We start from the raw sequence: 27801 nt of genomic DNA, 5'->3' as shown, positions 1-27801 counted from the left end.
GTGTGTCCTCTAACTTAATCCTGACACTATATACCTGGAGTGTCAGGTGGACACCTAGAAAGGTGTGAGACCCTACAGCTCTGTGATGAGAAGGGTCTGAGGATGGATGTACTCTCAGAAGACAGTCAGGACTTCTCTGTGGCCAGCTCTAAGATAAAAGAGTCGTGGTGGTGATGAGATTAGTGTTTCCACGTCTGCCTTGGGAAAGAGAGTCTAGTTTCTTTGGCCTACCTTGGAGAGGGAGGTATGAGCTAGGAGCCTGGACAAAATCCAAAATATATTTAATATCACAACTGCTCATCCAGATAAGGAGGATCCCTGGATGGTTAGATGCGGTGGTAACTTTGAACACCACCATGTCCAGAAGATTTCCAGGAAAACTATGAAAGTTGATCATGGAAAAGGTGATTTAAATCACTTAAAAATTCTCAGAATATAGTTCACTGTACCCAGACAACAACTGAAAACCTAAATATGTTCAAAGAAAGTATTTATTCAGAAAGTAGTAATTATATGTAAGGCATCATTTTAGGTTAGCAAAGGTGAATCAGAGAAATAACCTACTATTTCAAAGTTTAGGATTTAAAAAAAAGAAAAGAAGTTATGTGCTTATATAATTATAATAAAAATCTGAAAATCATACTTTAGACAAAGAATGAGACATGTAAAGTACTACTGAGCAAAGAGGAGCATAAGAGAAGTGAGCTTGATTTCAGCCGAGGGAGAAACTAGGGTAGACTTGCAGAAAAAGATGACGCATTTGAAGTAGATCTTGAAAGGCACAGGGATTTGGAGATTTGGGAGATTATGAATGTAAAAATGAAGTTATTCCTGGTAAAGAAAAAGCATAAGTGTATTAGGGCTTTCCAGAGGAACACAACCGAAAGAACACGTAGAGCTATCTCTCTCTCTCTCTCTCTATATATATATATACATAATTGTTAGAAGGGATTTACTAGATTGCCTCGCACAGTCAGAGGCTGATTTGCAGGCTGGAAAGCCAGGCAAACCAGCAGCTGCTCAGTCCAAAAAGTTGGAAACTTCAGAATAATAGGGACCAATGATGCAGCCCCAGTCCAAGGCTGAAGGCCTAGAAACCCCCTGGAGAGCTGCTAGTACGAATCTGTGCTCAAAGGAGCAAGAATTTGGACTTTGGCGACTATAGGTGACAAGAGCAGCAAAAAACGCGCCCACCTCAGAAGGGTCAAGTGTCTGCGAGCCCCGCTCCTTTAGCTTTTCATTCCACCCGGGCCCCAGTGTGCTGGAGGTACCACTCCACTCAGGGCGGGTCTCCCGCCCTCAGGGGCTGACCCACACGTCAGTCATCTCTGGAAACGGCTTCACATGTACACCCAGAAGTGTCCTTTACCAATTGTTTTGTGTCTCAATTCAGGCAAGTTGACAAACAAGATTAGCCACCATAGTAAAAGGAAAAAGTAAAAAAATCACGCCGGGGACAGTGTATCTTTGGTAGAGTAGGTATTGCCAACAGTTTCATTGTATTTTCTGAGTCCAGATAGAGTTTAATTATCTAAGAAATAAACTCCTTCAAAAGGGAAGGAGGCATTCGATCCACTGTTTTTATATTTTTGGCTAACTGCTAAAGTGAAGGAAAATTTTCACAGACTAGTTAAAAGCTGGATATGTCAAATGGGAAAGTCAGTCTGAAATCTCCAAATAGAGATCCAGGGAACCGAGAGAAAAGTGCAAGAAGAGGCACAAGGCTAAAAAGATGACAAGGTTGGCCACTGCCATGTCTTGGGACCCCGGGAGTCATTTAGCCTTTGATTTCAAACCTAAGTAACATGAGATGCTTGGGTTAAATCGTCTCCAGGAATCCTTCGGGTTCTGAAATGCTGTTTCCCTAACCTCATGATGTGCTTTACTCATAAATATTCAGAACTCCTGTGTGCACAGGCGGGGCTCTCAGATGGCAAGACCTAGGTGTTTCCCCTAAGTGGCCATGTCCAATGGATACCACGGTTTTCATAGAGGGATAAAGTCCAATTTGAAAAGGTTGCTAAGTGCTTAACATTCTTTAAGTCACTAGTAGACTTAACCATAGGTTAATGAGACCTTCTATCTCCAAATTTTTATATTGTTAATCTATCCAAGAAATAGCTTTTTGTAAACTATTTAGAATCATTCCACTATTCTAAACAGAAAAATTGTTCAAAGAAGCCAAGTTATCTTCTATGCAATCAGAATAAACACCAGCTAAGAAAAGCTAGAATTATACAATAAGCAAAGATTATTTTCATCAATTTAGTTCCTGGTTTAACTTAGTTTATAAATCCTTCAAATACATAGTCTTCTACAGAATTCTTCACAGCAAGCTACTCATGGTTGAAGACAGATCCTTCTTGTATAAAATTATTATAGAACTGGACTAGACATCTTTTACGGTATTTTAAAATAGTTTATTATTGGTACTATCGGTCACAAAAATATTGACAGGTCATTGCACACAGACTATCACAGTATGGAAGTCATCATCCCTGCTAAAAAGGAACAACAATAATTTGTATTATATTTCGAATAATACAAGGAGTTGCATGTGTCTCACGCAGCAGCTCACCAGTGTCGGCAGTCCACGGGTCCTGTGGGGAAGGCTGCCACAGCTCTTCCAGGGGCCAGCTAGGAGGGGCTCAGGTATGTGAGCTTGTGGGCAATACTGGTTCTCCTGTCCCCAGTTCGTTAACAGTACTCTTCCCTTAACTCACATGCCATCTCCTGAAACAGAATGCCATCTCCCAGCCATCCCAGCTGTAGGGATAGTACACAAAAGCCTTTTCATGCCAATACTAGTCACATAATTACATGCATACATATACAACGATCTTAAAAAACTCTTAATCTCCACTGAAATTATTATTGGATGAATAATTTTCTGATACAAAGATCATAAAATTAATATCTAGCTAGAGAAAGAAAAATAAGACCATGAGAAATCCCACCCAGTAAGAATTAATTCTGTCACATACTGAAGCCATAAACCTTCCTTCATAAACCAGTACTTCATAAACCAGTCATTTGTGAACAATTACTTTAAGCCATCATGCCATTCATTATCCTGCAGGATAATGGAATGCTCTATCTCCCCAAAGTCTGCAAATTGTAAACAGTCCATCCCTCCTTGCTGACTCCAAAAGCTGTATAAACATTCTGCAATCAAATCCACCACAGCTCATAGAAATCCTCGCTTTAAGTCATCTACAAAAATGCCAATCTAATACAAATACAAGAAAGAGAAGTTCTTACTAACACAACATTTTGTATTTACAGTATTCTGAACAGTGCTTAAACCTGCACCGGTTATAAAAAAGGCACTCCCCCCACACCGCCTCCACCCCAGACTGACAGCTCGCTTATTCTCTCATTTACACCACACTGCAATAACATAAAGAAGGGTTTGCTATTAATCCAGGTTTTACTACAAAGCCACCCGTTATTTCTCTGTCAAACACTGGCAAGAGTGCCAAGTGTCTGTCATCCAATTCAGGGGATTAAGTCTTCTTTTATAGTCTGATACTTGTACCAATTTATAAAAATACAGATATAGTTTCTTGGAGTTGGTCACAGTCTATATTTTGGCTTGGATTCAGGCAGCAGAGGTTGACTATGACAGCTGGCAGGAAACTGAGGGCAGAACACATCCTCCCCCTTCAGTCACCACATCTCAGTTGCCATAGTGATTAATCCGTAATTGAATGCTGTCTTTGTACATTTCTTTTCAGAAAACTTTATGTAAACTTAAGTTGAAAACATGCAGTTGATTGTGAAAAGGAGGCACCACATCACAGACAGGTGTAGTTAAGTTTTGTGACATACTTCCGTATATTAAAAGAACAAATTAACTCTAATGAAAGTATTATCAGTTCCTTCAGATGCTTAAAACATTTCTTTTTGGTCTGAGCTTAAAGCTAAGAGCACAGGGTTTCTCTCCAGACATCATATCTTTTAACATGAACAGTTCTCGAAAATGGCTTAAAAAAACCCAAGTATGATTTAAGGGAAAATGCATTTTTATTTTGCATGTTATTTTGCATAGTCCACACTACCAAATAACAAAGATGTAATTAGAATTTTATTTTAGGAGAAATATGTTTTAGTTTAGGACATCCATAAAATAGTCTACAAGTTGAAATCGACTCATAAGAGTATAAATTATAGGAAACCAAAGGAAACATGGAAAAGATAATACATCTTAGGCCTTTCCTCTATTTGAAAAATAGATTCAGAGTTTTTATCATTTTGATTGCCAATAATTACACTGAAAGACTGAGAGCTCTGGAAACCACAGGGTTACCTCACACTGTGGCGGCCACGGCTTCCCTCCAGCCAGTTCTCTGCCTGGTCTACAGGCTCCTTTGCAACTTAGTGAAGGCTCTAACTCAGACTCAGCCATAGCGTTTCTCAGAGAGGGGACACGAGCACATTGTGGCCACTGTTACTCATCTGTTGGCTTCATCTAAATATACAGGATTTGATTTGTTTTCTCAGAAAGTGAGGCAACACCTCTGAATCTGGCTATAGACACAAATATGCACCTGCGCGTACGCACAAGCACACACACAATCTTTTCAAACCCAAGTCAAGTTCTTTAATAAAACTTTGATGACAGACATGAAGTACTCAGAAGGATTCTCAGTAATCAAAAAGATTCTGGATTTGAGCCCTAGATGAAAGATATCTACTGTATGTGGGAGGTCTGCGGTTCTTTATGGACTTGAGAAGCAAGAGGTCTGTAGGTATGTGCTAACATCACCACAGAATGTTCTTGCTTCATTTCCTTTCTCCTTTTTTAAATACCATTTTCTCCCCATAACTATTTTTAAAATTTTTCAAAACTTCAGATTCACTGTTACTACCCATCTCCACAATATAAGCTGTAAAACCCCTCAGTGAGTGACAATTATCTCTAACCAAAGACACTGATGTGTTTCAGTGATTCCTCTCCTACCAGTGTTGAAGCAATACTGCCCGGGTATGATGAAACCAGTGATTGGGAACGCCTTCTTTCTCAGAAATTCTGTGAGATGACTGAAATATTGGAATGGGATTTTCCTGTTTCAAGTGCTGACTTAAAGAAGCCAACCACTGAAATGAGTGTTTATGTGGACTGTTCTTGGCCTGTGAGCAATGGATTGAGCCTCCTACTTAGTGGCTTTAAAAAGTCACTGAACACTTCACGCTCACCATGATGTAGCCATCAGACAACACATTTCTTTACATTCCCAGAGAACGAGCTACTAAGTTGGTGTACGTGTGCTGAGGGGCTGAGGGCTTGGAAGGCAGGCTACCAAACCCCAGGGTACTCCACTCCACTTGTCACAGGTGTCCCTCACTCTGCAAATCACTGTAAGGGGGCAAGATTTCTGCTGAGATTGTGCTGTCCCCCTCAAAATTGCTGGGACTGAAAAGGGTTAGAGGCAATGTGAATTTCTGTTTTTACAATTTCCTTCAGGAGGTTCCTGAGGGACTGTTTTTTGCTTCTACATCTAGGGTCTGCATCGTGGGTTCGTTTTTGGGAGAATTACATGCCTATAAATTTCTTCTCTGAGAAATATTTAGATAAGCTACTGACCAACATCTAGGAAAATTATTTCATTAACATTTATTACAGGGATTGCCAAATTATCTGACTTTTCACATTACAATTTGTTTGGGAAAGGGCAATGTTAAAAAAAAAAAAAAAAACATACACACCATAATCAAAAGTAAACTCTGTTTGACGATACTGATATATTCTATATCTTAAAAAAGCAAATTTCTGGAGAACCCAATCCATTTTTGCCCTTTAAAGATGGCTCCCACAAGGTAGTCAAATTGTAGAAATGCTGTCTGTAGTGTTGTCTGTAGATCAAATGAGAATATCAGGCAGCCCATTTGGGTCATGAATGCTTTAAGCTGTATTCTGGCAATGGGCCTTTGTATTACTTTGAAATATGCTAAAAAGCACAGTCTTTCCAACTCCATTTTCACATTTACTCTAAGGCTATCATAAGATAACTAACTCTTCCCTAGACCCTTTAGTGGTTCCCATTTAAAACCCTAGGTGAAAAGTTCCTTTCAAACTGAGTGCTAGGAAGTTCTGCTCTTGCTAAAACACTTGCTATATTTTTTCCCCTAAGGACGATTTAACTCAGTGTTTCTCCACAGAGTACCATGGCATTTGGGGCAGCACAGGTCTTTGCATATAGGATGGTCTACACCCCACCCCCTACCCTTCTAGGACAGTCATTAGTATCTCTGGCCTCCTGACACTATTGCCAGGTGGGCATGTAGTCACCATGACCAACCAAACTACCCACATACATGTGGAACTGAGTAATCACTAAAAAGGTAATTTGCTTCCTTTGTTTTGTCTATAAGAAAACTCAAATTTGTCCTGTTAATTAAATATCTGGGTAGACTATTATGGCCTATATATCTGTGTCTCAACTTTCTCCCAGGTTTGAAATTTCAGTATAGTTTATATTTTCTCTGGTCTTGAATTTCACTTTATATTCTGGTTTTATTGTTAAGACAATTCAAATCCTTTGTTGAACCAGGCATAGTACAAACAAAGGAAGAGAGTTGAAATTTCAGGGGGTTATTCCCCTGTAACACCAAAAAAACAAATAACCCAATCAATAAATGGGCTAATGAACTAAACAGAAACTTCACAGAAGAGGAAATAAAATGGTTAGCAAACATACGAAAAAATGTCCAACATCCCTAGCAATTAGAGAAATGAAAATCAAAACTACTCTAAGATTTCATTTCACTCCAGTCATAATGGCAATTATCAAGAAAATGTTGGTGAGGATGTGGGGAAAAAGGTACACTCATACATTGCTGGTGGGAACGCAAATTGGAGCAACCACTCTGGAAAGCAGTGTGAGATTCCTCAGAAAACTTGGACCCAGCTATTTGACAGCTATTCCACTCCTCGGTTTATACCAAAGGACTTAAAATCAGCATACTACAGTGACACAGCCACATCAATGTTTATAGCTGCTCAATTCACAAAAGCTAAGGTATGGAATCAACGTAGATGCCCTTCAACAGATGAATGGATAAAGAAAATGTGATACATATACACAATGGAATATTACTTAGCCTTAAAGAAAAATGAAATTATGGCATTTGCAGGTAAATGGACAGGGCTGGAGAATACATGCTAAGTGAAATCCCCAGAAAACAAAGACCAAATGTGCTCTCTAATGTGCAGATGCTAATTCACAATAAAAGGGTGGGCTAGGGAAGAATAGTTACTTTATATTAGGCAGAGGGGAGTGGGTGTGGGGGCAGGAAGGATAGTAGAATGAATTGGACTTATTACCCTGTGTACATACATGATTACACAATCAACATGATTCTACATCATGTTCAACCAGAAGAATGAGGAGTTTTACTCTATTTATGTACGATGTGTCAAAATGCATTCCACTGTCACGTATAACTAATTAGAACAAAAGAAAAGTAATACTAAGTTAAAACAAAATATCACTGTTATACATAGTGTGTATTCTTTATTCTCATCCATAAAGTAATAGTATAACTGTACCTTAGATATTTAACTGTCGGAAGTTAATAAAAAATAATACACCAAAGAAAAGATAAGATTTTTAAAACCGACTATGCATAAACAAAAAACTCACATTTATATAATTTTTTATTTCTATACAATGGCAATGCTAAGTGGGAAGAGCCCATAGGAAGTATTTATCACTTTTAACATTACAAAAATCCTTTTACTAAAAACATAAACTCTACATGAAGTTAGTTTTTTGTGTGTCTTCATTTTAGGTGAAAAAATTTTGAGGAAATCTAATCATATACTCTTTTTCCATATGAACACAGACAGTTGGTTCTGATTTAATTGCATGATTCCCTCAGACTCTTGAATTTCTGGGAGATAGGAACTTCTTTTATTTTGAGAAAAACGATGAAGCAGCTCAATATTACTAGGCATTTTTAGGTCAAGATTTGTTATTTAATACAAAACATTTTCAGTGACTACAGTTCCCTAAATGGTGTTTTGTTTTTTATACTTACTTATATGTCACTTAGAGTTTAAGCAGCACTTTTGAGGGAGTGCTAGAACATCCTTTTGGGCAATTTCTGTGAAAAATGAGATAAAAACTAAATTATGATTCAGGGTAAGTGATACACCCCATATTCTTCTTACCTCGGAACTGCAGATAGCTACATTGGCAGGAAGCTGGGAAAACTGCTTCAACTCAAACACGTCCCTCGCTGCCCACCGGCTCATGTGATTTTCAGCTTTGCTAGATCCAATCACATGCTGGTTGGAGTGAATATAAGCCACTTCCTGAACACCATCTAGGAGGTAATTGAGGTTAAGTAGGTGATTTGTCGTCATAAAGGGATACTGGTCCATGCACACTTTAAGAATTATCCGAATTACATCAAAACAGGTGATGCTTGAGGAATTTTCATTCCTCAAGAAAAAATATGCAATTATGTTGACACTAAAATATTCTTAATAAAACAAAACGAACAAAAAACCTGAAAAGTTTGAGTTCATATGTGTTGGTCTAGGTTATCATGGAAATAAGCCCCTGACCCCTGACCATGAATATGAGAACTGCTAAGATTAGTAACGATTTTAAAATTTAAGTCTGAAAAGGGGGTTTTGGCCACAAGAAAGTCATGGTCAAGGGTTCTCTCTATGAATTTGTCTTCTTGGTTAATTTCAGAAAGTTGTTGAGCATTGAAGGAGTGGCGCTAGCCTTATCTGTTCCTTTAAACATGTACTTGACTGCAGTGATGGAACAGGGGCATGGGGTTTATGGCCAGGGAGTTTCGTTTGGTTGGCTTTGCTCAGTTTTATTGTTTGTATTTTGTCTTTTTTGTACATATGCCCAGAGAATGTCAAGATGGGAGCTTTTTAGGAAATGAAAAAAGTGAACTCATGGCTTTTATCTGAAAGAGGTTTAAAAAATGGCTACATTTTTTATTGCTTTGCTTCTAGGCACCTATAATTTATTTTTAAATTGTGGTCATAAAAGAGAAGACTAGAACTGAGGCCTGTAAAAGCTCCCTCAAGCAGCTCTGGCAATGAACCTCAACTATGACCTCCAACACTTGTGCTGTTTCAGCCCTGAACCTCTCTCAACCAGAAGCTGCCAATCATGCAACACAAGACACTGTTACACAATACAATTGAAAGAGCATTAGGAAAACATTTCCCTTAAATTTAAAAACCCCAGGTAGCATGTATGGTAGTTTCAAAACCATTTTTCTGATAGAAAATTTACTCAGATTTTTCTCAATTTTGATGACACATTTTATACATTATTGAAAACAGAATTTGTTCCACACTATTGACAACTTTTGCAGAGTTTAAAGAAAAAAAAAACTGATTATTTAAAAAATAGCTTCTGTTGCACACAAACCCAAGCATAATCCAGTACTCAGTAACAATGGTACCAAAATATATATCATAAGGATTCTTCAGTGAGACTATTAACCGTAAAAGAAATTCTAATGGGTAAAAATCAAACAAATAAGGTTTCTACAGCAAAATATTCCTGCTTTTATATCAGTTTCTTTCTTTCTTTTTTTTTTTTTTTTTAAATAAGTCAGATACTTGTGAAAGTGATGTTAACTTTTAAAATCACTAAACAGGTTCTGGACAGAGGCTAGTGGCAGGGATGAAGGTTATCAATCTCTGAATTCCCACATGAAAACAGTACTGACAGAAAAACCAAACCATGTTGTATGGACAACCTCATAACAAAATTAGATGCCAAGCTATCGCCATGAGCCCTAAAATACAAGCAGGTAGAAACAACCCGCCAGTAGCTCTGAATTCTGCATAGCATCAAGGTCTGAGGGAGGAAGCAAGCAACAGGCGGATCTGACAGACCAAGAACAGGATAGCCAACGGGCACTTGTTGGAAAGCACAGTATGTTAACTTGAGGTCCACCTGGGAGGGTGTTCTACTGGCCAGCACTGAGGAGGTTCCCGGGGTTGGCAGTAAGAAGCCTGAGTGGACTGCAGCTGCTGTCCTCCTGAGACCTGCTGAACTGACCCATCAGGGACCCTGCCCAGGTTAGAGCAGAAGAGGAGAAACTGAAGGAAGGGACTCAGATGAGCAGGACAGGGGAAGGAAGCTTTAAGCAGGGGAAATCATTTCATATAAAAAGGAGCAAGAGAAAAGCATCAGAGTCAAATTTCAAAAATTATCGAGAGAAAAGAAAATAAACAATTATCTCTACCATGGAAAACATCCCAGGAACATCTCAAGACACAGATTAAAACCATAACCAATTTCAAAGTGAGGTAAGAGACTTTAAGAACATGAAAAATGGCATGTATCAACAACACAAATGAGAATTAGAATGATCTAGAAACGAGTAAACTCAAGAAAGACTTAGATATTTTAAAAATTTATTCCAGAGATGAAGACTAAACTAGAAGGAATATGAGGAAATAAACACAACAGATACCGTCTTAATAGAAGCAGAAATAGGGAAGCTAAGAGACAAAAGGGATTTGAGAGGCTGAAACAAATTCTGAAGGCAGGCAAAGACTGAACATGTGAATAATAGGAGGTCTTGAAGGAGGCCAACGCAAACATCAGAGCAAGCTGCAAGGAACACTGGGACAAGAGAGCTTTCCTGAAATACAAATGGAGTGGAAGCTACACTGTGTATATGAGAACAGTGACCCAGAATATCCAACACCAAGACACAGCTAGAAACACTACCAGACCATGAAAAGGAAACAAACACACAAAGGAAAAACACCCACCACATTCTGGGCATCTAGGGAGCAGAAAGAGCGAAAAAAGAGGTGGAAAAAGAAATACACGTGACACAACATTTTATGCCAGAAGATGAAACACGTATTAAAAACACTCAAGAAAACAAAGCGTGAGTCAAGGATTTTATATTCAGCAAAAGTGACTTTTAGGTATAACGGCACACACTGTTATCACGAGACTCTCAGGCAAAAATAGTATCATGCCTACTTACTAGAAAGCAAGCTTCAGACAACTCAATGACTAGAGAAACACTCCCATAAGGACCGATGGGGGAATCCTACCTGTCCTCTTCACAGTTAACTATGAACCAACAAGTGAAGCTGAAGGAGAGCATATAGTGCTGTGTCAAAATATACAGTCTAAAATGGGAAGAAACGGGTACATGTATGCATATGTAACAACACTATGTTCAACTATAATGTAACGCTAAAAATGTGGGGAAAAAAGGGAGAAGATTGCTATATCTTGCGGGGTGGGAACCAACAACAAAACCGCCCCCACAAAACAGGAATGGGAGAAGACTATGCCAAAAAATAAAAACACCTCCACCACCCATGACAAAAAACCCATAAAGTTTCCAGTAATCATACTGTGGAAGTACTGCAATTTTATATATACTGCAATTTTATATATTTTATATAACAGTCATTCCCAGCCTCTGATTGTGGTCTTGAAACACACTTGCTCTATAAAAGAAGTCATGGTTCGTGGAGAAATGACTGATTCCAATTCTTCGGCAGAAAACGTACAAATGATCTTGGAACACCCTGTAAAATTAGGTAACAAGGAAGTTTTCAAAGATGATTATCCTAGTGCCCGAGATCCAAAGTTCTCAGGAACCAAAATGCTCATGTCAAATGCTCATGTCAAATGCTCCGACTAGCCAAAGCTAGGACAGCAGAGCCTTAATCATGATATTAACTGCAACAGACTGAGACCCATTAACAGTGGTTGAAACAATTTATGATGATGTTATGAAAAGAACAGGCTGGGTGCAGTGGCACACACCTGTAATTCCAGCAGCTTGGGAGACTGAAACAGGAGGATCACACATTCAAAGCCAGCCTCAGCAACTTAGAAAGCCTTAAGCAACTTAGCAAGACCTTGTCTCAAAATAAAAAATAAAATGTAACTCAGAGGTTAAGTGCCTCTGGATTCAATTCCCAGTACCAAAAAAAAGAACAGATTGTCCTGATTGATACAATACCAACTTATTATATTGAACACTGCTAAATGAAGGAATTAAGCATTTTTCCTGCCTTTCCTATATGAACTCTACCATTAGGAAAGCAATAGGTAAGATGAGGGACAGTATATCTTTATAAAAGCATTCTAACAAAAATGGAAATGAGAAAAGCAGAAAGTATCATTTTACTATGCTGAATAAATAAATATAGATATTAAACTCTAAAGGTTCACTGATAACAGAGACAGAAAGAAAAGCAACATTCTGTGCCTCCTATCTTCCTGCCAAATATGAACTCTTGTCTTGTTGAAGGCAATGAACCTAAGTCTGATGTACTCTAGGGAGCCAACTGCTCATTTGCAGGTGACACAGAGGACAGAGGAATTTGACCATCTGCACTGAAAAATGCACAATTAGAAAAATGAAGTTGGAGGAAAACTCTACTAATGGCCCAGGTTCTGCAACTGATGATTTGTAAGAATATAAATAATTACCATTGAAGTCAGAATAATTAGTATTTATGGGGCAGAAAGGCTGGGATTAGGATGGGGTGCAAGGAGGGGTCCCGAGGTGGATGAAAGCGAGTACTTTCATGTAGGTGGTTTTCCCTCAATCCTGCCACCCACCTGCTTCCTTATTTGTGTCTCAAAGTAGCATCTTGTTTTTAGAGCTATTTTACAAGCTTATTCAATAATCTCTTACAGAACTGTTTGATTGCACAAAACAATTACTTAAAGAAAAAAATTCAAACTGTGTCTGAGGTTTACCTAAAATTTTATCCATTGATTCATACAGCTGCTCTTGATTGGCAACTCTCTCATTTGAAAATTTCATTGATTTTCTCGGTGTAAAAGTGTTAATTTTCATATCATGACTAGGCAATTTTGAAGAGAAACAGATTTTGTCTTTTATAGTTTTTGTTCTATAGCTCTGTTTAGAGTCACTGAAGTGGCTGACAGATATATTGTCATCTGAGGATGAAAAGTCATCAATAAGTTGAGAGTTACTGTCCTCATCTGTTGCACACAATTGGTTTGTTTTCTTTCTTGTTTTAGGAAAACTGCAAGGTTTTCTTTTGTTTTCCTTTTTCCTCCTAAGCCTCAATAAATGAGTAGCTCTTTGTTTTCTTACTCTCGTCTCGGGGTAAATTTCAATGTCATCAGATTCATCGCTAATATTGCCAGTGTCTTGTCTTTTCATAATAGGTTTCGGGGTCCTGCTCTCAGGATTTGAAACCTTTGCGATTAGCCCACTTCTTCTGTCATCAGTCTGTTCACCATCACCACTGCTTCTTGTTTTTACAGGGTTTTCTGTTTCAGAACCTTCAGATTCATCCAACGGTGGCTTGTACCTGGTTCGATTGTTAGGGAATGGGGGAACTGTATACTGTGTGGGAAGGATGATGTCACTGTCTTCTGATTCGGTGCCACTCTGTATAATGCACTGACGTCCAGCTGTATGTGCAGAGTTTTTTTCAACATCAGATTCAGAAGAAACACTCTGTTCTAACACTTTCTCACTTTTATCAAAAACACATTTTTCATTTGGATCTAGGGTGTTATCTAATTTCTGAGGTTTTGAAGTAGCAACAGGGTCCTGAGTTTTCTGACGGCCACCATCTTTGGCTTCTGCTGGAAGGCACATGGGCTGCTCCTCAGAACTTCCACCATCAGATGCAGTATTTCCATCGCTATCTTCAACTGCTGGACGTTTTGCTTCCAACAGTTTAGAGAAACCACATTGGAGTAAGGTAAGCTGCCCTGAAGAACCTGGAGTCTGATTTGAATCAGATGCTTTTTTAGCAGTCTTTCTTCTTGAGGTTCTCACTGATTCATCATCACTAAAGTCACTGCAAGGATCACATGCTTCCACTGCCAGTGGCTCTGCAGGTAGGTCTCGTCCTCTGGGTTCTTGACAGTCAGGCTCCCTGGGCTATATAAGAAATGACAAGAAACATTAGAAAATGTCAAGATGATGATACACAAATTATCACACTAGAAGTGTGGGCAGACAACTTTGGGCAGATAATCTCAGCACAAGTACTCAACTTGGTATTTTTTAAAAGTATAACATTTAATAAACAAATGTAAAGGATTTAATATTATGGTCTGGTACAGTCTTTTCTCTTATCAAGTATTAATTTTTCCAGAATAAATACAAATTTAGAGTATCATGTGATCCAATCATTTTTAGGGAAAACAGAGTGGGGTGCTCAGCATCTAACATATAAGGACCCACAATTTTAGCCTCAAAAGGGAAAAGCACACAACCCATTGCTTAAAAATTATTGGGGTTTACTGAGGTCCAGTAGATTCTTCCAATCATGCTTTAAGTAAAAAAAAATTTACGGGTAGCAAAATGGTTCAAGTTGGTTAAAATAAGATAACAAACAAGTTCAGTAGGTCACTGAAATTGAGAAAATTTTAGAGTAAAATCTGCAGCAAATTTAAATCCAATATTTAATTTTTCTGCATTAATCAAAATTAAATATATCTTCAGTCTCTTAAAACAGGCTTTCTTAATAACTGACTTTGGGAAAGTATTATCCAGTGATACTTTTGCTAACATTTGATATTCATATACTTCTTTAAATTTAAAAAATGTTCACCTAAAATCACTGGAAGAGAATTAACTTTGGGCTGATAACTAAGGTACAGGTACATCACTGGACTGATAAAAGCTCATGGTTAAATCTGTAACAACAAACAAGAATAAATTAGTGACAATAACAGAAACTTCCACATATACCTTTTACCTCTCAAAAGGTCTTATGATGAAAATACAGATTTTTGTGTTATGTGAGATGAGATACTAATAACAAGATCACAAGATCAAGGACTCAATCAAATAAAATATGTTCTGATTCAAAGAATGAGTTTGATATTTGGATTTAATAATCAAACACACATTGATGTCTATTTTTCCATACTAAAAATTATTTATTTGGGTTGGGTTGGTCACTACACAGTGCACTTAATTTTGGATTTAGTTTGATTTATTTAAAATTCCAATTTAGATGTAAATGTCTGATGATTGCTCTTGAATTTGTTCTTAAAATATAATATCAAATCAGCCTAAATTTTACTGGCAGTTCTCTGATGTTGTGCCCTTGATATTAAAAAAAAAAAAAAAAGACTGTGTGTGTGTGTGTGTGTGTGTGTGTGTGTGTGTGTGTTTGTGATGAAAAATGGAAGAAAAAGGAAAAGAAATTTAAAATTGTCACAGTACATGTTTTCCAGGTGTAGGGGCTACAGACTCAAACACTGCCTACCGTTCCTAATTCATGTGCTGAAGGTTCCTCTTTCAACCACGTTGTTGCGGTCATGATTCCTGCTTCCACTTGGCCTTCTCTCTATAACATCAGCAAGAAAGAAAGCAAACAGCTGTGTACAATAAGGGGTTAAAAAAAAACCCAAATAAACAGTAGCAATGACAAGTTAAATCTTCAAACTAGGAAAGGAAAAATGCAACTTGCTTTAGCATTCTTAATGCTATTTTCAATTTGCTAATTAAGGAACTAATATACAGTATAATATACCATTCTAAATGCTTCTCTTTACGTTCACTTTTTCAGAAGCAGAAAACTAGTAATACTTTACAGTCAACTCCATTAAAAGTACTAGTAGTGGGGAAGAGGGGCAACAAACAAACAAACAAAAACAGTTCCCCAAGAATCATATCCATAATAGTCATTCCTACATGATAATTACAGTAAGGAACAAGTTGGCAACATGTCAGATACCACAATGCTGAGCACTGGGAACTTGATATCACTAGTATATTTACTGATCATATTCATTAAAAAATATTTATTATCCCTTAGGTGTATGAGACACCAAAATGAAAAGGTCATCCCAATATGAAACTAAAAAACTACCCTAATTATATGACACATTTGGACATCTTTTGGGAAAGTATTTGCCCTTTAAAGCTTTTGGTGTACCTCCTTCTACACCCTCGTATCCTGGGACTTAACCCAGGGCCTTGAGCAGGCTAGGCAAGCATTCTACCACTGAGCTGCACTCCCAGCCCATTGGCATGTCATTTAATAGAGGTATCTAATGGTCTAGATTCTGGAATATTAAATTCTCCTTCTAAAGAAAACCAGTTCTTTCTCTTTAAGGTTGCATGTGTTGATAGAACAAGGGGAAATACTACTGCCATCACCAGAGTTACTAACGCCCAACTTATAAACAGACACACCAATGGCATATCTCAGCCACCTGGTATCCAGGGAGACGAGTGAGAATCTCCGTACAGAACTCTACTGAATGATGAACATGCCTGAATTGTCAGAGATCTTTCACTTCCCACACCTGGAGGCTAGTACAGCCAGAGCATGGGGAGCCTCCTTCCCAGCACCGCCACGTATCTCAACAGAAGCTTCAAATGGCAGCACCAGAAACCCTGACTGTTGACACTCCTTTCCGATCCGTAAGCAGCAATTCCAGTTCCCAGTTGTTCAGACCAGATACATGGGAGCCCTCCTAAACTCCTCTCTTTTCCCCTCACATCTGCTCATGAGTCATCAGAAAACTCCCTCTGCCCGCTGACATAACACAGATTCCAACACTTCTTACGCCATCTTGCCATCTGCCACTGTCACCCTGGCCTAAGCCACCATGGTTTCTCAGGTGGTTCACTGCAGTACCGTCCTAACTAGTTTCGTGCTTCTGCCTTGCTGTAGTCTGATGCGAGCAGACTTCATGGCTCAGCTAATGTAAATCAGACTGTCATTCTTTTGTTGAGAACCCTCCAAGTGCTTCTATTTCACTCAAAGTTAAAGAATTCCCGCACGGCCTGGCCTGCCCTCATCTCTCTGGCCTTGTGAGCTCTTGCCTCTCTTGTTTGCTCCACTAAGCCTTTTGGGCCTCCCAGCCATTTGAAACCATGCTGGACATGCGCTTCCCACAGGGACTGAGCATTTGTTCTCTTGGTCCAGACCCATGTTCCTCCCTCGCCTCCGCCTCCGTGGAGATGCAGATGCAGCCCTCACAGCAAGGCGCCCATAGCCTCCCAGGCTAGAATCCTGACACTTTCCTTGACAGCCCTATTCCCTTTCCCTGCTCTATTTTTGCCCTTGGAACCTGTCGCCACAGATTATAATGTTCATTTACTTATTGAGTTTATTATTTGTTCCTGTGGATAGAATGTAAATTTCTTATAGAAAGAAGTTTTTTGTCTATTCATTTATGTATGCCTAGCTCTATGAACAGAGTCAATAAATACCTGTGAAATGCACTCACAGTATCTATCTCTAAAGGGAAACCATGGAAAAGGAAGTCAATATAAAATCGAACTAAATTGTCCAGAAATCCTAAGATTAAAAGTGCAATATAATTCAAATTTCTACATCTTAAAATATTTCAAAAGGCTCCCATTATGGAGGCCTTGGGATAATAAAATATCTTTTGGCCAAAAGCACCATAAATTTAACCAGGTCGGAATAATTTAAATTCTGGTTGTTGACAAACAAGTAATCTTAATTTCAAATTTAATCTAACACATCAAGCAACAGTGATATGCCAAGTTGTTAAAGACGCTGTACCACAAACAAAATGAAGCTAGGGATGGCCCTGCATTAAAAACCTCCTGTTCTCCAACCAGAGAACAAGGGAACTTTCCGCGTGGTAGCCTCTCCTCCTGGTCTGCTTTACATAATACTTGTTTAACAAAGGGATAGATGGTGGCTCTAATGGGATAAATAATTGAATGCTATTTTTATAGGCAATGACTTTAAATTATCAACATGAATAGAGGCATATTGGATAATACTCTGAGATGAAGGTAGCAGCTGAGGTAGAGTGGAAGAAAGGAGGACAAATAAGAGAAATGGGAATGAAGAAGTCCATGAAAGAAACAGCATATCCAAAAACAGGATAGAAAAGAAAGAAAAAGGAAAGAAAAGGAAAGGGGGGAAGAAAGAAAAAAAAAAAAAACTTTAAATGGGTCATTCAATTCAAAATCAGAGAGTTACCATAAAACAAAAACTCAGCAGTAAACATCAAAATACCGTTTAATAGTTGCAATATTTTCAGGATAAAAATAATATATAATTTCCTCTTTCTTAATCCACAGTGGATTTTTTTTTTTTCCGGTCCTGGCAATTGAACTCAATGCTCTACCAGTAAGCTACATCCCCAAGCCTTTTTTGCTTTTTATTTTGAGACAGGGTCTTGCTCAGTTGCCCAGGCTGGCCTTGAACCCAACAATCCTCCTGCCATCAAGATGGTCAAAGTACCTCAAGGACAAGGACCAATTTTTCCTTAAACTTTATGGTACTGACTAAATGAGTACGTTAAGGTTTTACTACAAAGTACTGGAATTCTCTGAGGTTCAATTTCCTCATCGATGCAATAAAGAGATAAAAAAGAAGATACTCCAGGACTTTATGATACCCATATTAACATTAATTAGAAAACAGATTAATATCCTTAGTACTTTAGCATATTAAGAAACTTAGTTTTTAATTAGGTATCTCCTTTGAAGAAAAAGAAACATCTGTATGCTGAGGATGAACACAACTGGGAGAATCTGAAATACTGGTGTGGAATTTTTATTGAAAACAGAAAACAAAAATATCCATGTGATATGAGTACATCTCAGGGAGTATGTGGTAACTTCTAATCAAAACATATTTTATAGTTCTGTTTATTTAGGAATTTTTTTTTTTAGTTCTGTCTCTTCAATAGCTGTTTTCAAAATAACAAATGCCTCTGCCTGTCTGAAAATTGTCTTTTGGGTCACACTATCTCATATATATATTTGTGTATACGCATTATTTACAACTATGCATGAGAAAATCTTTGTTTAGAGGTACACCAATTTATTTCCTACTTCTCTAAAAGCAGAAATTCTAAACATAGGCATTTTTGATAAGGAAAACATAAAGTTTCTCTGAAAATGCACCAAAAATTGTGTTTCAAGTTTCCTGCGGGATAAAACTGTAGTTAAAATATTACTGAAAAGGTCAACGAACAATTTCACACCTCCAGGATGTCCCTCGTAAGACAAGATCCTTGGGCTCTTAGTTTGAAGAGGTTATAGGTCCCAAAAAGTTCTCCTCGATGCTCTTTTGATCCTTGAACTGCTTCAAAATATCGCTTGGCATTTTCACTTCCAACTACCACACAGTGAAGTTGCTAGAACAACAACAACAACAAAATCACAAGATGTTTTTGAAGTGTTTGCTCCAACAATATTCAGAACTTGCTGGCATCCCCTACATATACACAGTTTGAGCTAGAGCAGGAGGAATCTCCTTAAGGAAGAAATTTTCTTTTAATTTTCCTGGCAGACGTTGCCATGATGGTGAGAGAATAGTAACTGCCCAGTCTTACCGAAGCAGAGATCTTACATTTCCTCTTTCATCTGCATTCTAACAAGTGAGTCAAAATTACATCTTTATGTAATATACACCTGACATAAACATTTAATTATAAAATATACACTTGAATACTTTTTTTTTACTTTTTAAACTAATTTAAAAAACTTTACTTCTCTATTAAAACTGAGAGAAGTAATCACTGTATTACTAAAGTTAAATTATAATCCAAAGTAATACAATAACCATTGGTATCAAACTGTATCACGAGTACATCGTCAGCTAACAGGAAAACCTCTATCGCTGTTGTAGAAAACTGCATCTTTGAAAGAAACAGTTTGGAGTACAGAAAACACTGACATGGGATTCTTAAGGGCATTTACCATTTTAGGATCAACATTCCTGTGTACTATTTGCTGGATATTTTACTAAATGTGATGTAAATATGTAAACTTAAAATATGACCTGATTTACCCCATGTATACCTTAAAAGTATCTTGGAAGATACAAGTTTAAAAAATGCACAGAATGGAAAATAACTTCAGTTTAGGGATGGAGGAGTTGGTAAGAAGTGATATTTAACTTTTGTTATCATCAGAGCTGATTTGCACTATAAGTTATTCTAGATGATGAAATTTCTCGTAAGGACCTACCACTGACTGAACACTTCCCACACCTGCAGCATTTTATTCACATTCTCATAAAACCTCTATAACTTCATAAGATATTATCTCCATTTCAGAAGCAACAAATGTGGAATTTCTCTATTTTATAAATAAAGAAACTTAAGTTTAGAGAAATTGACTTGCCTAGAGGTGTCAGGTAGGTGTCATTTCTACCTGGGTTTGGATGAATTGAAAACTGATACTCTTAACAATTTCTCACCTACAGGATTGCTCTTTTAAACAAGATCCTATGACTTTAGTTTGAAAAAGTTATGAATCAACATACCAACTTGATCAGTTCAGTATCAATGTCCCAGAAACATGAGCTACAATCCTGGGAATACAGATTCACAATAGCAATTGATACGACTGATGACCAGTTATCTCTTTTTCCCTTGATGCTGACTCTACCTTAAACTCTACAGTACACTGTTGGGCTGTAGGTCTACGAACTTCAATCCCTAAGGTAACCTGCAAGACTCGAATCTTTGTAAGTTTCCTAGCAAAGGTTTAATCACAAAATTTAAAAAAGTACATTATTTTATACTCAAACTATGTTTTCTGAAGTGGCTCCAGTAGAAGTAAAAACCAGGTTCTTCCTTCAGTAGGCTGACCATAAACATATCATTTTAGAATTCAAGAGGGCAAGGGGAAAAATCACAACTAGAAAAATGTAGCTTAGACTGTAGCATAAGAAAAATTCAGATGAGGCCATAAAATGCTTGTATTTCATCATGACCAAAGACAATATATGCAAGAAAAAAGTTAAAAGAATGTGCATCATGTTACAAAGTTCAAGGCCCCTTCTTCCATTTTCAAAGTCAACAGCTTTGCTACCTTCTTCTCTTTTTCTCCGATCCTCTGCTTCTGCCTTAACATCTTCATCTCTACTATCTCTGACCCTACTATCTTCTTGTGATTACCTGGCCCACCCAAAAAATCCACATGCATCAGGGGATTAGGAAGTGGACATTTGTGGGGGACCATAAATCAGCCTACCACAGTAAATATATGCAAAAGGAATGACAAGGACATGTCAAAATGACACAGAAGCCACTTTGAACGAGTTCCCATTGGTCAAACAGAAGATGATTTGAAGATCAAAGTAAACAGCAAAATTAAATGGGTTTTAATTTGTTAGTAAAATAGAAACCCATGAATCTACACAGATTAAATAAATAAATAGAAGGGGAAACTTTTTTTTAAGGGTAGAATGCCAAAGAACAAAAATGAAATAATAATGGAAATAAAGAAACCACACCTGGCATACATTACAGTGACAGCTGATTCAGGTAGAAATGAACGCAAAGGATGATGGACACACAAATGGGATATTGGTATGGTTCTGGAGGATCTCCATATAAACCAGTTGTCAATTAAAATGGAAAAAATGGTCCCTTTGCAGTGGAGAACCTGGCAGGTGACCATGATGTGCCTTCTGACTGATGTAATGAGAAGAGTGTGTCTGTGGCATTCTAGCCAAGATTCCTGGCTAAAGTCTGGATGAGAAGAAATGTCCATGGATCTAGGTCAAGAGGCATCCTACACAAGAAAGGACTATTTAAAACTGTCACAGTCAGGAAAGGCAAGAAAAAGCCTGGGTAAAAATGTAGCCATTATCCTTGATTGGATCATAAAGCAGAAAGGAAACGGGGGACACTTGGGGAGAGCTGGGAAACTAAACAGGTCCTAAGGATTACAGAGTAATGATGCATCCAAGTCAATGATTTGGGAAACTGAACTGATGAGGGGTGAGCTGTGGAACAGTATGTACAACTGTTTATAATGCATAAAACCATTTTTATATGTACTTCTAATACAGTACCTTGTTCTTGAGGAAATATACACTGGAGATAAAGTCTGTGACTTTCTCTCAAGTCAGAAAAAGATAAAAGGGTTGAGAGAACGAGAAAGCAAGTAAGCTAAACATTACCAACTGGGAGATTTAGCAGAAGTTTGGGGGTTATTTGTGTTGTTTTTGCAAAAACTTCTTTAACAAATCACACACACACAAGATGAATTTCTGAATGGAAAATTTTAGATAGCATATAATGCTTCAAACTTGAAGTACAGTTGTTGTATAAGTGATATTTTCATTTTTTAAAAGTATAAAATATCTGAATGCATTATCACTACAGATGCACTCCCCCCCACAAAAAAAAGACATATCAAAGTGAAAGTCCCTCTTGAACAACACAGATTTCCCCTTACCAGGGTCCTAATGCCTAGGTATAACCCTCTAGATCTCTTTCAATGTAGGTACAGCTATTTCTATAGCAACATTAAAATAGTATAATGCATAGATACTATTGATATCTGCATATATTGTTCTTTAAGTTGCTTTTTTGATCCACTTAAAAATGGCACAGAGATACTGTCACATCATTACATTTGACCCGACTATGATCTTATGTTCTTTTTTTTTTTTTTCTATTGCAGACTAGTCTGTAATTTGGGGTAATGGAATTTTTGTTATCATTCCTTTACTGTTACACACTCAGCTGTTCCCTTTTTAATTTTTTAAACAAACATTGATAGTGCTGAATATGAATCCTTGTCATCCCTCCCTGAGCATTTCTGTCAGGTCAGTATGGAGAAGATGCTACATATTTAAAACATTTAAATTAGCCTCTAAAATAAGTGTACTAGTTGTATTCTCAACAACAGTATATGAGTCCTCCACCAATAAGAGCACCCCATCCAGCAACCCCAAACAAAACCAAAAATTTAAAAGGTACCTTTTGCAGAATGTGCAGAACATGAATTAAACTTGAGAGGTGCTTAACCACTGAGTCACAACCCCAATGCTTTTAATTTTTAAATTTTAAGACAGGTTCTTGCTAAGTTGCTTAGGGTCTCAATAAACTGCTGAGGCTGGCTTTGAATTTATGATCCTCCTGTCTCAGCCTCAAGTCTCCTGAGCTGCTGGGTTCCTAGGTGTGTGCCACTGTACATAGCTAGGACTTGGTATTTTTGAGGGCTATTATTTAGTCCACTACAGTGCCCTTCTCATGGTGCGCATTTTCTTAAATTTGTAATTCTTTTTGGCTGGCTGCTTGGCTGCATTAGTGCCGTACCTGCTTATCGCAGCCCACGGCCACGGTCATCTGAAGCAGGCGGGTCAGTGCATGTTTGCTTCTTCCTTCAACCTCATCTCCACCGCCTTTTGTTTTTAAGGATTCCTTACAATTTCTGGGCCACTGTGGGAAGTCTTGTTTTCCAGCATACTTATAGATCCTACACTTGTTTATTTTGGGATTTTTTTTTTCCCCTAAGAAATCTGAAGAACTTTTGCAAGGCTACAGTGTGCCCCATATGCACCCTTGGTTCAAATTCCAAACTACCTTTAAAGCCTATTTACATTTCATGATAGTCATCTCATCTTTGTGTCACACAAAGTTCTGAGAAATTACCTTGTCTCCCGAAAACTTTTTATTATTATATATCATTACATGGCATATATTACATAACAGGCAACTAAATGAGTCAAGATGAGTAGGTAAAAAAGGAAATGTATAAAGTAATGGTTGAGAAAGATTACCTCATTGACAAAACACTCTCACTGAGACAGTATTCTACAGAGATCTCCTAAGATGAAAAATACCTTACTTTTTTTCATGATCGGTTAGTTTAGAAAAAAATAATTTCCAGTAGTTGTGTTCTACTGAGGAACAAAAGGATGAACAACTACTTATAGAGCTAAATGGTTTAAGAAAAAGCAAAAACTGCTGTGTACAATTCCATTTATAGAATGAAGAAAATAGCATAAACAGAAGATTGGATAATTTTTAGGCTAACTACCACCACATGTGGCAGATGTTTGCTCTTAAATAGATGCCAACTGAACATATAGGGAGCAATTCAAGTTTAATATTCACAATTAAACTTGAACCTCATTCCAGATCTTCTCAAGTGAGCAGTTATAAATAAAATAAATAGTTTATTTAGAGGTAGAAATGAAGCAGTGAGTGATATCCTGAGCATAATGAAGAGTTAATGCAATCTTAGATAAACACTAAAAGCAACAACACAGTAGCTGGTGTGCTTGAGGTCTAGTAGTACAATTTCGGTTTCATTCACTATGGTATCTCTAAGGCAGTGCTCCCCGATCTTCTTCATGTCATGGCACATATGGAAAATAGCGACATGAGCATCTACCTGGAATGCACAGAGGAATTACTCAAGGCGAGAAGCTGACTTACGCATCTTCGCTGTCCAGACAGTGATGGGATCAACATCTCAGTGCTCCTGTAGTCCATTTGTGGCATGCTCTTATGTCCTGGCCCAGTTTGGGGAGCTGTGACCTCAACACTCAAACTGTGATCTGTGGACTAGTAGTATGGGCACTCCTGGGAGCTAGTGAAAAATGTATCATCTTTGGCTCTGTCCCAGACCTACTAAATCAGAATCTGAATTTTAACAAGATCCCTAGCTGATTCATAAGGACATTAAAGTTCAAGAAGTACTGCTCTGAGAAACTTCACTACTAAAGTTCCATGAACCTAAGAATTAATCTGTTTCACAGAAGTATATTCAAAAGTATATTTCATAATCTTATTAAATTCCATATTTCAGAGTAAAATTTAAAGTAATTATACCAATTTGCTCACAATGCTTTGAAAACAGATGTTTACTTCTTAATTAGAAGCAGGGAAACATATTTACCTGTTTGTATACCTGTCGTAAATACATGATCTCCTCCACAGTTCCCAAGGATATCAGCCTAAGCACTTTGACATCTCTGCACTGTCCAATCCTGTATGCTCTGTAAAAGATTAAAAACAAAACTAAAAAAAAAAATCACCTGAAGCAACTTGGGTTCAAGAGATAGCTTTTGGATGTAAAAATGGAACTTTATTAAAATTTTGATGATTTAAAAATAAACATTTTGTGTTTAGATATGTTATATTATCTAGTAATAATGCAAAACCATAAATTCATATAAAAGTCTAGTTACTAAGGAGAAAAGGATGGTAGGAAGATACACATATCACCTTCTAGTATCCAAAAACTTTCCACAAATACAAGATTCTTCTTTTATGGCAATCTATGAATGAACTGTTCTCAAATAACTTTATTTAAAATTCCTCAGAATGTAAACTCATTCATAGTGACAGAAAGCCAAGTAGTGGTTACTTGGGGACAACGGGATAGGGAGGGACAGAAAAGATGAATTACAAAAGGGTATGAGGAAGATTTTGAACGCGATGAATATGTTTATTATGTTGATTGTGGTCATGGTTTCACAGGTGCACATGCATCAAAACTTAGCAATTATATATGTTCAGTAAGTGCAGTTTATTGTATGTCAGGTATACCTTAATAAAACTGCTTAAAAGTAAAACCATACAAAACAAAATAATACCTTGGAGAAAAGCAGTGAGTCAGCTGGAAGCATGCAAGTGCACATCTGGAGCCCACGTCCACAGAGCTATCAATTCAGTGATGATTCAGCCTCTGTTGCCTGGTATCCCATGTATTCTGATATGGACCACAGACACTAATTCAATGCTAATCTGACTCACCATGGTGGCTAACTATGGTCTGTTCCCTGAAGCTTTTCATATGGAGGTTTTATCAGATGTTCTGAACGAGGGAACCTGTTTCCAAATGCCTGTTATAGTTGCTAAAGGAAATAGGGACAAGGCTCTACTGCCTATGTGCTTGAAAATGTTACTTTTGGGGGGAAACTTATTTTTGAACTTGTAAGGTCCCTGTATCTGTTGTTATATTTGATGTTCCCTCTGCCTCCTTCACTCATTTCTCCTCACAGGGATGCATTTATACTAGACAATGTCTTGGGTCCTGCAAATCTCTTGTCCCTAGAAGGGAACGGAGCCTCCTGCCTCCTCACAGCTGGGGGAAGGTGCAGGACCTGCATGGCTGTTAATTCAGTAACTGGACTGGGCAGTGAGGGGATGAAGAAAAGACAAACAGACACTCAAATAGAGAAAAAGTTGGGTCTCAGTGGTTCACTAAACCTTGATAGGGAAATAGTGCCCATGAACCAGTTCAGCATGTTTATTATATAGGTTTTATCATCATCAAAAGGGTTATTGTAAGAAAGTTTCTTCAGAGCAAGCAACACCAAGGTCGTAAGTATGAACAGCCCAATTATGATTATCAGCTTGCACCCATAACTTTCTACCCCTGAGCAGTAGCTGGTATCTGAACCTGAAGGTCATGAACTGAAGAGCTCCTGTGGCTGGCAGAGAACCTCCTTTTGAACAGGGAGTCACCACAGCAACTGGGCGATGTGTACCAGCACCTTGCAAGAGAGTTCCCAGGAGAGGCATTGCTTCTGTCACAGGACAGCTCAGGGACCTTCATGTAGTCCCGCTCCCAACAGAAGGTATTGCATCTTCTCTCCCATCCTGCAGCCTGGAGAAGAGGAGAGCAGCTCTGGAGAAGAGGAGAACAATCCCTTTTGCTCTCCAGCAATGTATTTGAGCTCTAAAAAAAATCATCAGTGGATCTAAGAAGATGTCCTTTGGATGTGTGCTCAGTCAAGTGTTGGTTAGTGAGGCAGATTCTGTTGGAGCTCATGTCCTTTGATCTTTTTACAGACGAAACTTTTAAACCTGTTATTTCGTACCTATGCTTCATGAATTTTTTGGTCCACAAAACAAGGATTTGTAAGTGATGGATCTTTTACCATGTGGAAACAAGTATTGAGAAACAAATATGATATGTAGATAAATATCTTCATTTCTCTTCTTGGTTCCTCCTGCCAGAAAGTAAATAGAAGGGAAGGGAATGGAAGAGGAATTCACTGTGCTTTGAGGAAATAGTGAGGTAGATAAGATAATATCTTAACAACCTAGATGAAAAAGTACAAGAATACAATAAATTCCTAAGAACAAAAGAAAAAAGAAAAAAGGAGATTTCTCTGTGGTTTTCACATGGCCATTTCCTTGACAGCTGTCAGTGGAGAGAGAATGGTTTATGGTACAAGTTCTGTAGTCAGATTGCACGGATTCGGATCCTGACTCTGCCAATTAGTGAAAATGCTTTTGTCTTGGATTTTATTAACATTTTGTTTGATAGTAATACTGAATTTCCTACCATGTGCTAAAGTAATTACATTTTCCTGTTGCTTTTTAAAGTTCTTTTTGGAAGTCTGACATCTAATTTCCAGTGTTTCTCAAAGTAGAGCTGAAGACCAAGTGGATCACAATCACTTTATTCTTTTTAAAATCATGGTAAAGGATACGTAAGATTTATCATTTTAACTACTTTTTTTAGTGTAAGTCCAGTAGCATTACATAAATTCACACTGTTTTATAGCCAACATTATCTGTCTTTACAAGTTTTCTGTCCTTCCAGACTGAAACTCTATGCTGATTACACATTAACTCCCAATTCATCCCTTCATAAATTTTAATTTTCATCATTATGAAATTGACCATTCACATAGGTGAAACCAGAAAACATTGGTCCTTCTTTATTTGGCTTACTTCACTTAGCATAATATTTTCAAGGTTTGTCCATGTTCTATCATATATCAGAATTTCAGTCCTTTATAAAGCTAATAATATTCCATTGTATGTACATACCACACTTTGTTTATCTATTCAAAATGGATTTTGCATTCATTTGGCTTGCCTCCATGTTTTAGCTACTATACATATAGGTGCTATACAAATATCTGTCCAACTCCCTCATTTCAATTCTTTTGGATTTGTAACCAGAAAAGAAATAGGATTGCTAGATCAGATGGCAACATATGACTAATATTTTGAGGAACCACCGTACTGTTTTCCACAATGGCTGAAACATTTTACATCTCCACTAGCAGCACCAAGGTTCTGACTTCTCCACATTCCCACCAAGACTTGTTGTTTC

General features: G+C 37.7%; 1 protein-coding gene across 3 annotated transcripts in view; it reads right to left on the bottom strand.

The window, feature by feature from the left end:
- The window catches only part of Ercc6l2 (ERCC excision repair 6 like 2), a 112354-nt gene that overhangs the window by 22319 nt on the left and 62234 nt on the right, over nucleotides 1–27801 (bottom strand). For 2 of the 3 annotated variants that reach the window (XR_007105151.1, XM_047526133.1), the window contains exons 13-17: nucleotides 24622–24721; nucleotides 18957–19109; nucleotides 15239–15319; nucleotides 12735–13899; nucleotides 8177–8331 (exon numbers count right to left, since the gene is read on the bottom strand). Coding sequence is in view for 2 of the 3 variants with exons in the window: in XM_047526133.1 (XP_047382089.1) it covers nucleotides 8177–8331; nucleotides 12735–13899; nucleotides 15239–15319; nucleotides 18957–19109; nucleotides 24622–24721 (1654 nt within the window). In the remaining variant the exon portion in view is untranslated. Of the gene's footprint in view, nucleotides 1–2422; nucleotides 2734–8176; nucleotides 8332–12734; nucleotides 13900–15238; nucleotides 15320–18956; nucleotides 19110–24621; nucleotides 24722–27801 lie in introns of those variants that run through there. The other variant, XM_047526135.1, reaches the window with a different exon arrangement.

The sequence above is a fragment of the Sciurus carolinensis genome, chromosome 15 (genome assembly GCF_902686445.1).
Source record: "Sciurus carolinensis chromosome 15, mSciCar1.2, whole genome shotgun sequence".
NCBI classification, from domain to species: domain Eukaryota; kingdom Metazoa; phylum Chordata; class Mammalia; order Rodentia; family Sciuridae; genus Sciurus; species Sciurus carolinensis.
Note: the sequence above shows the minus strand (reverse complement) of the source record. Positions and strands in the feature narration are given on the sequence as shown.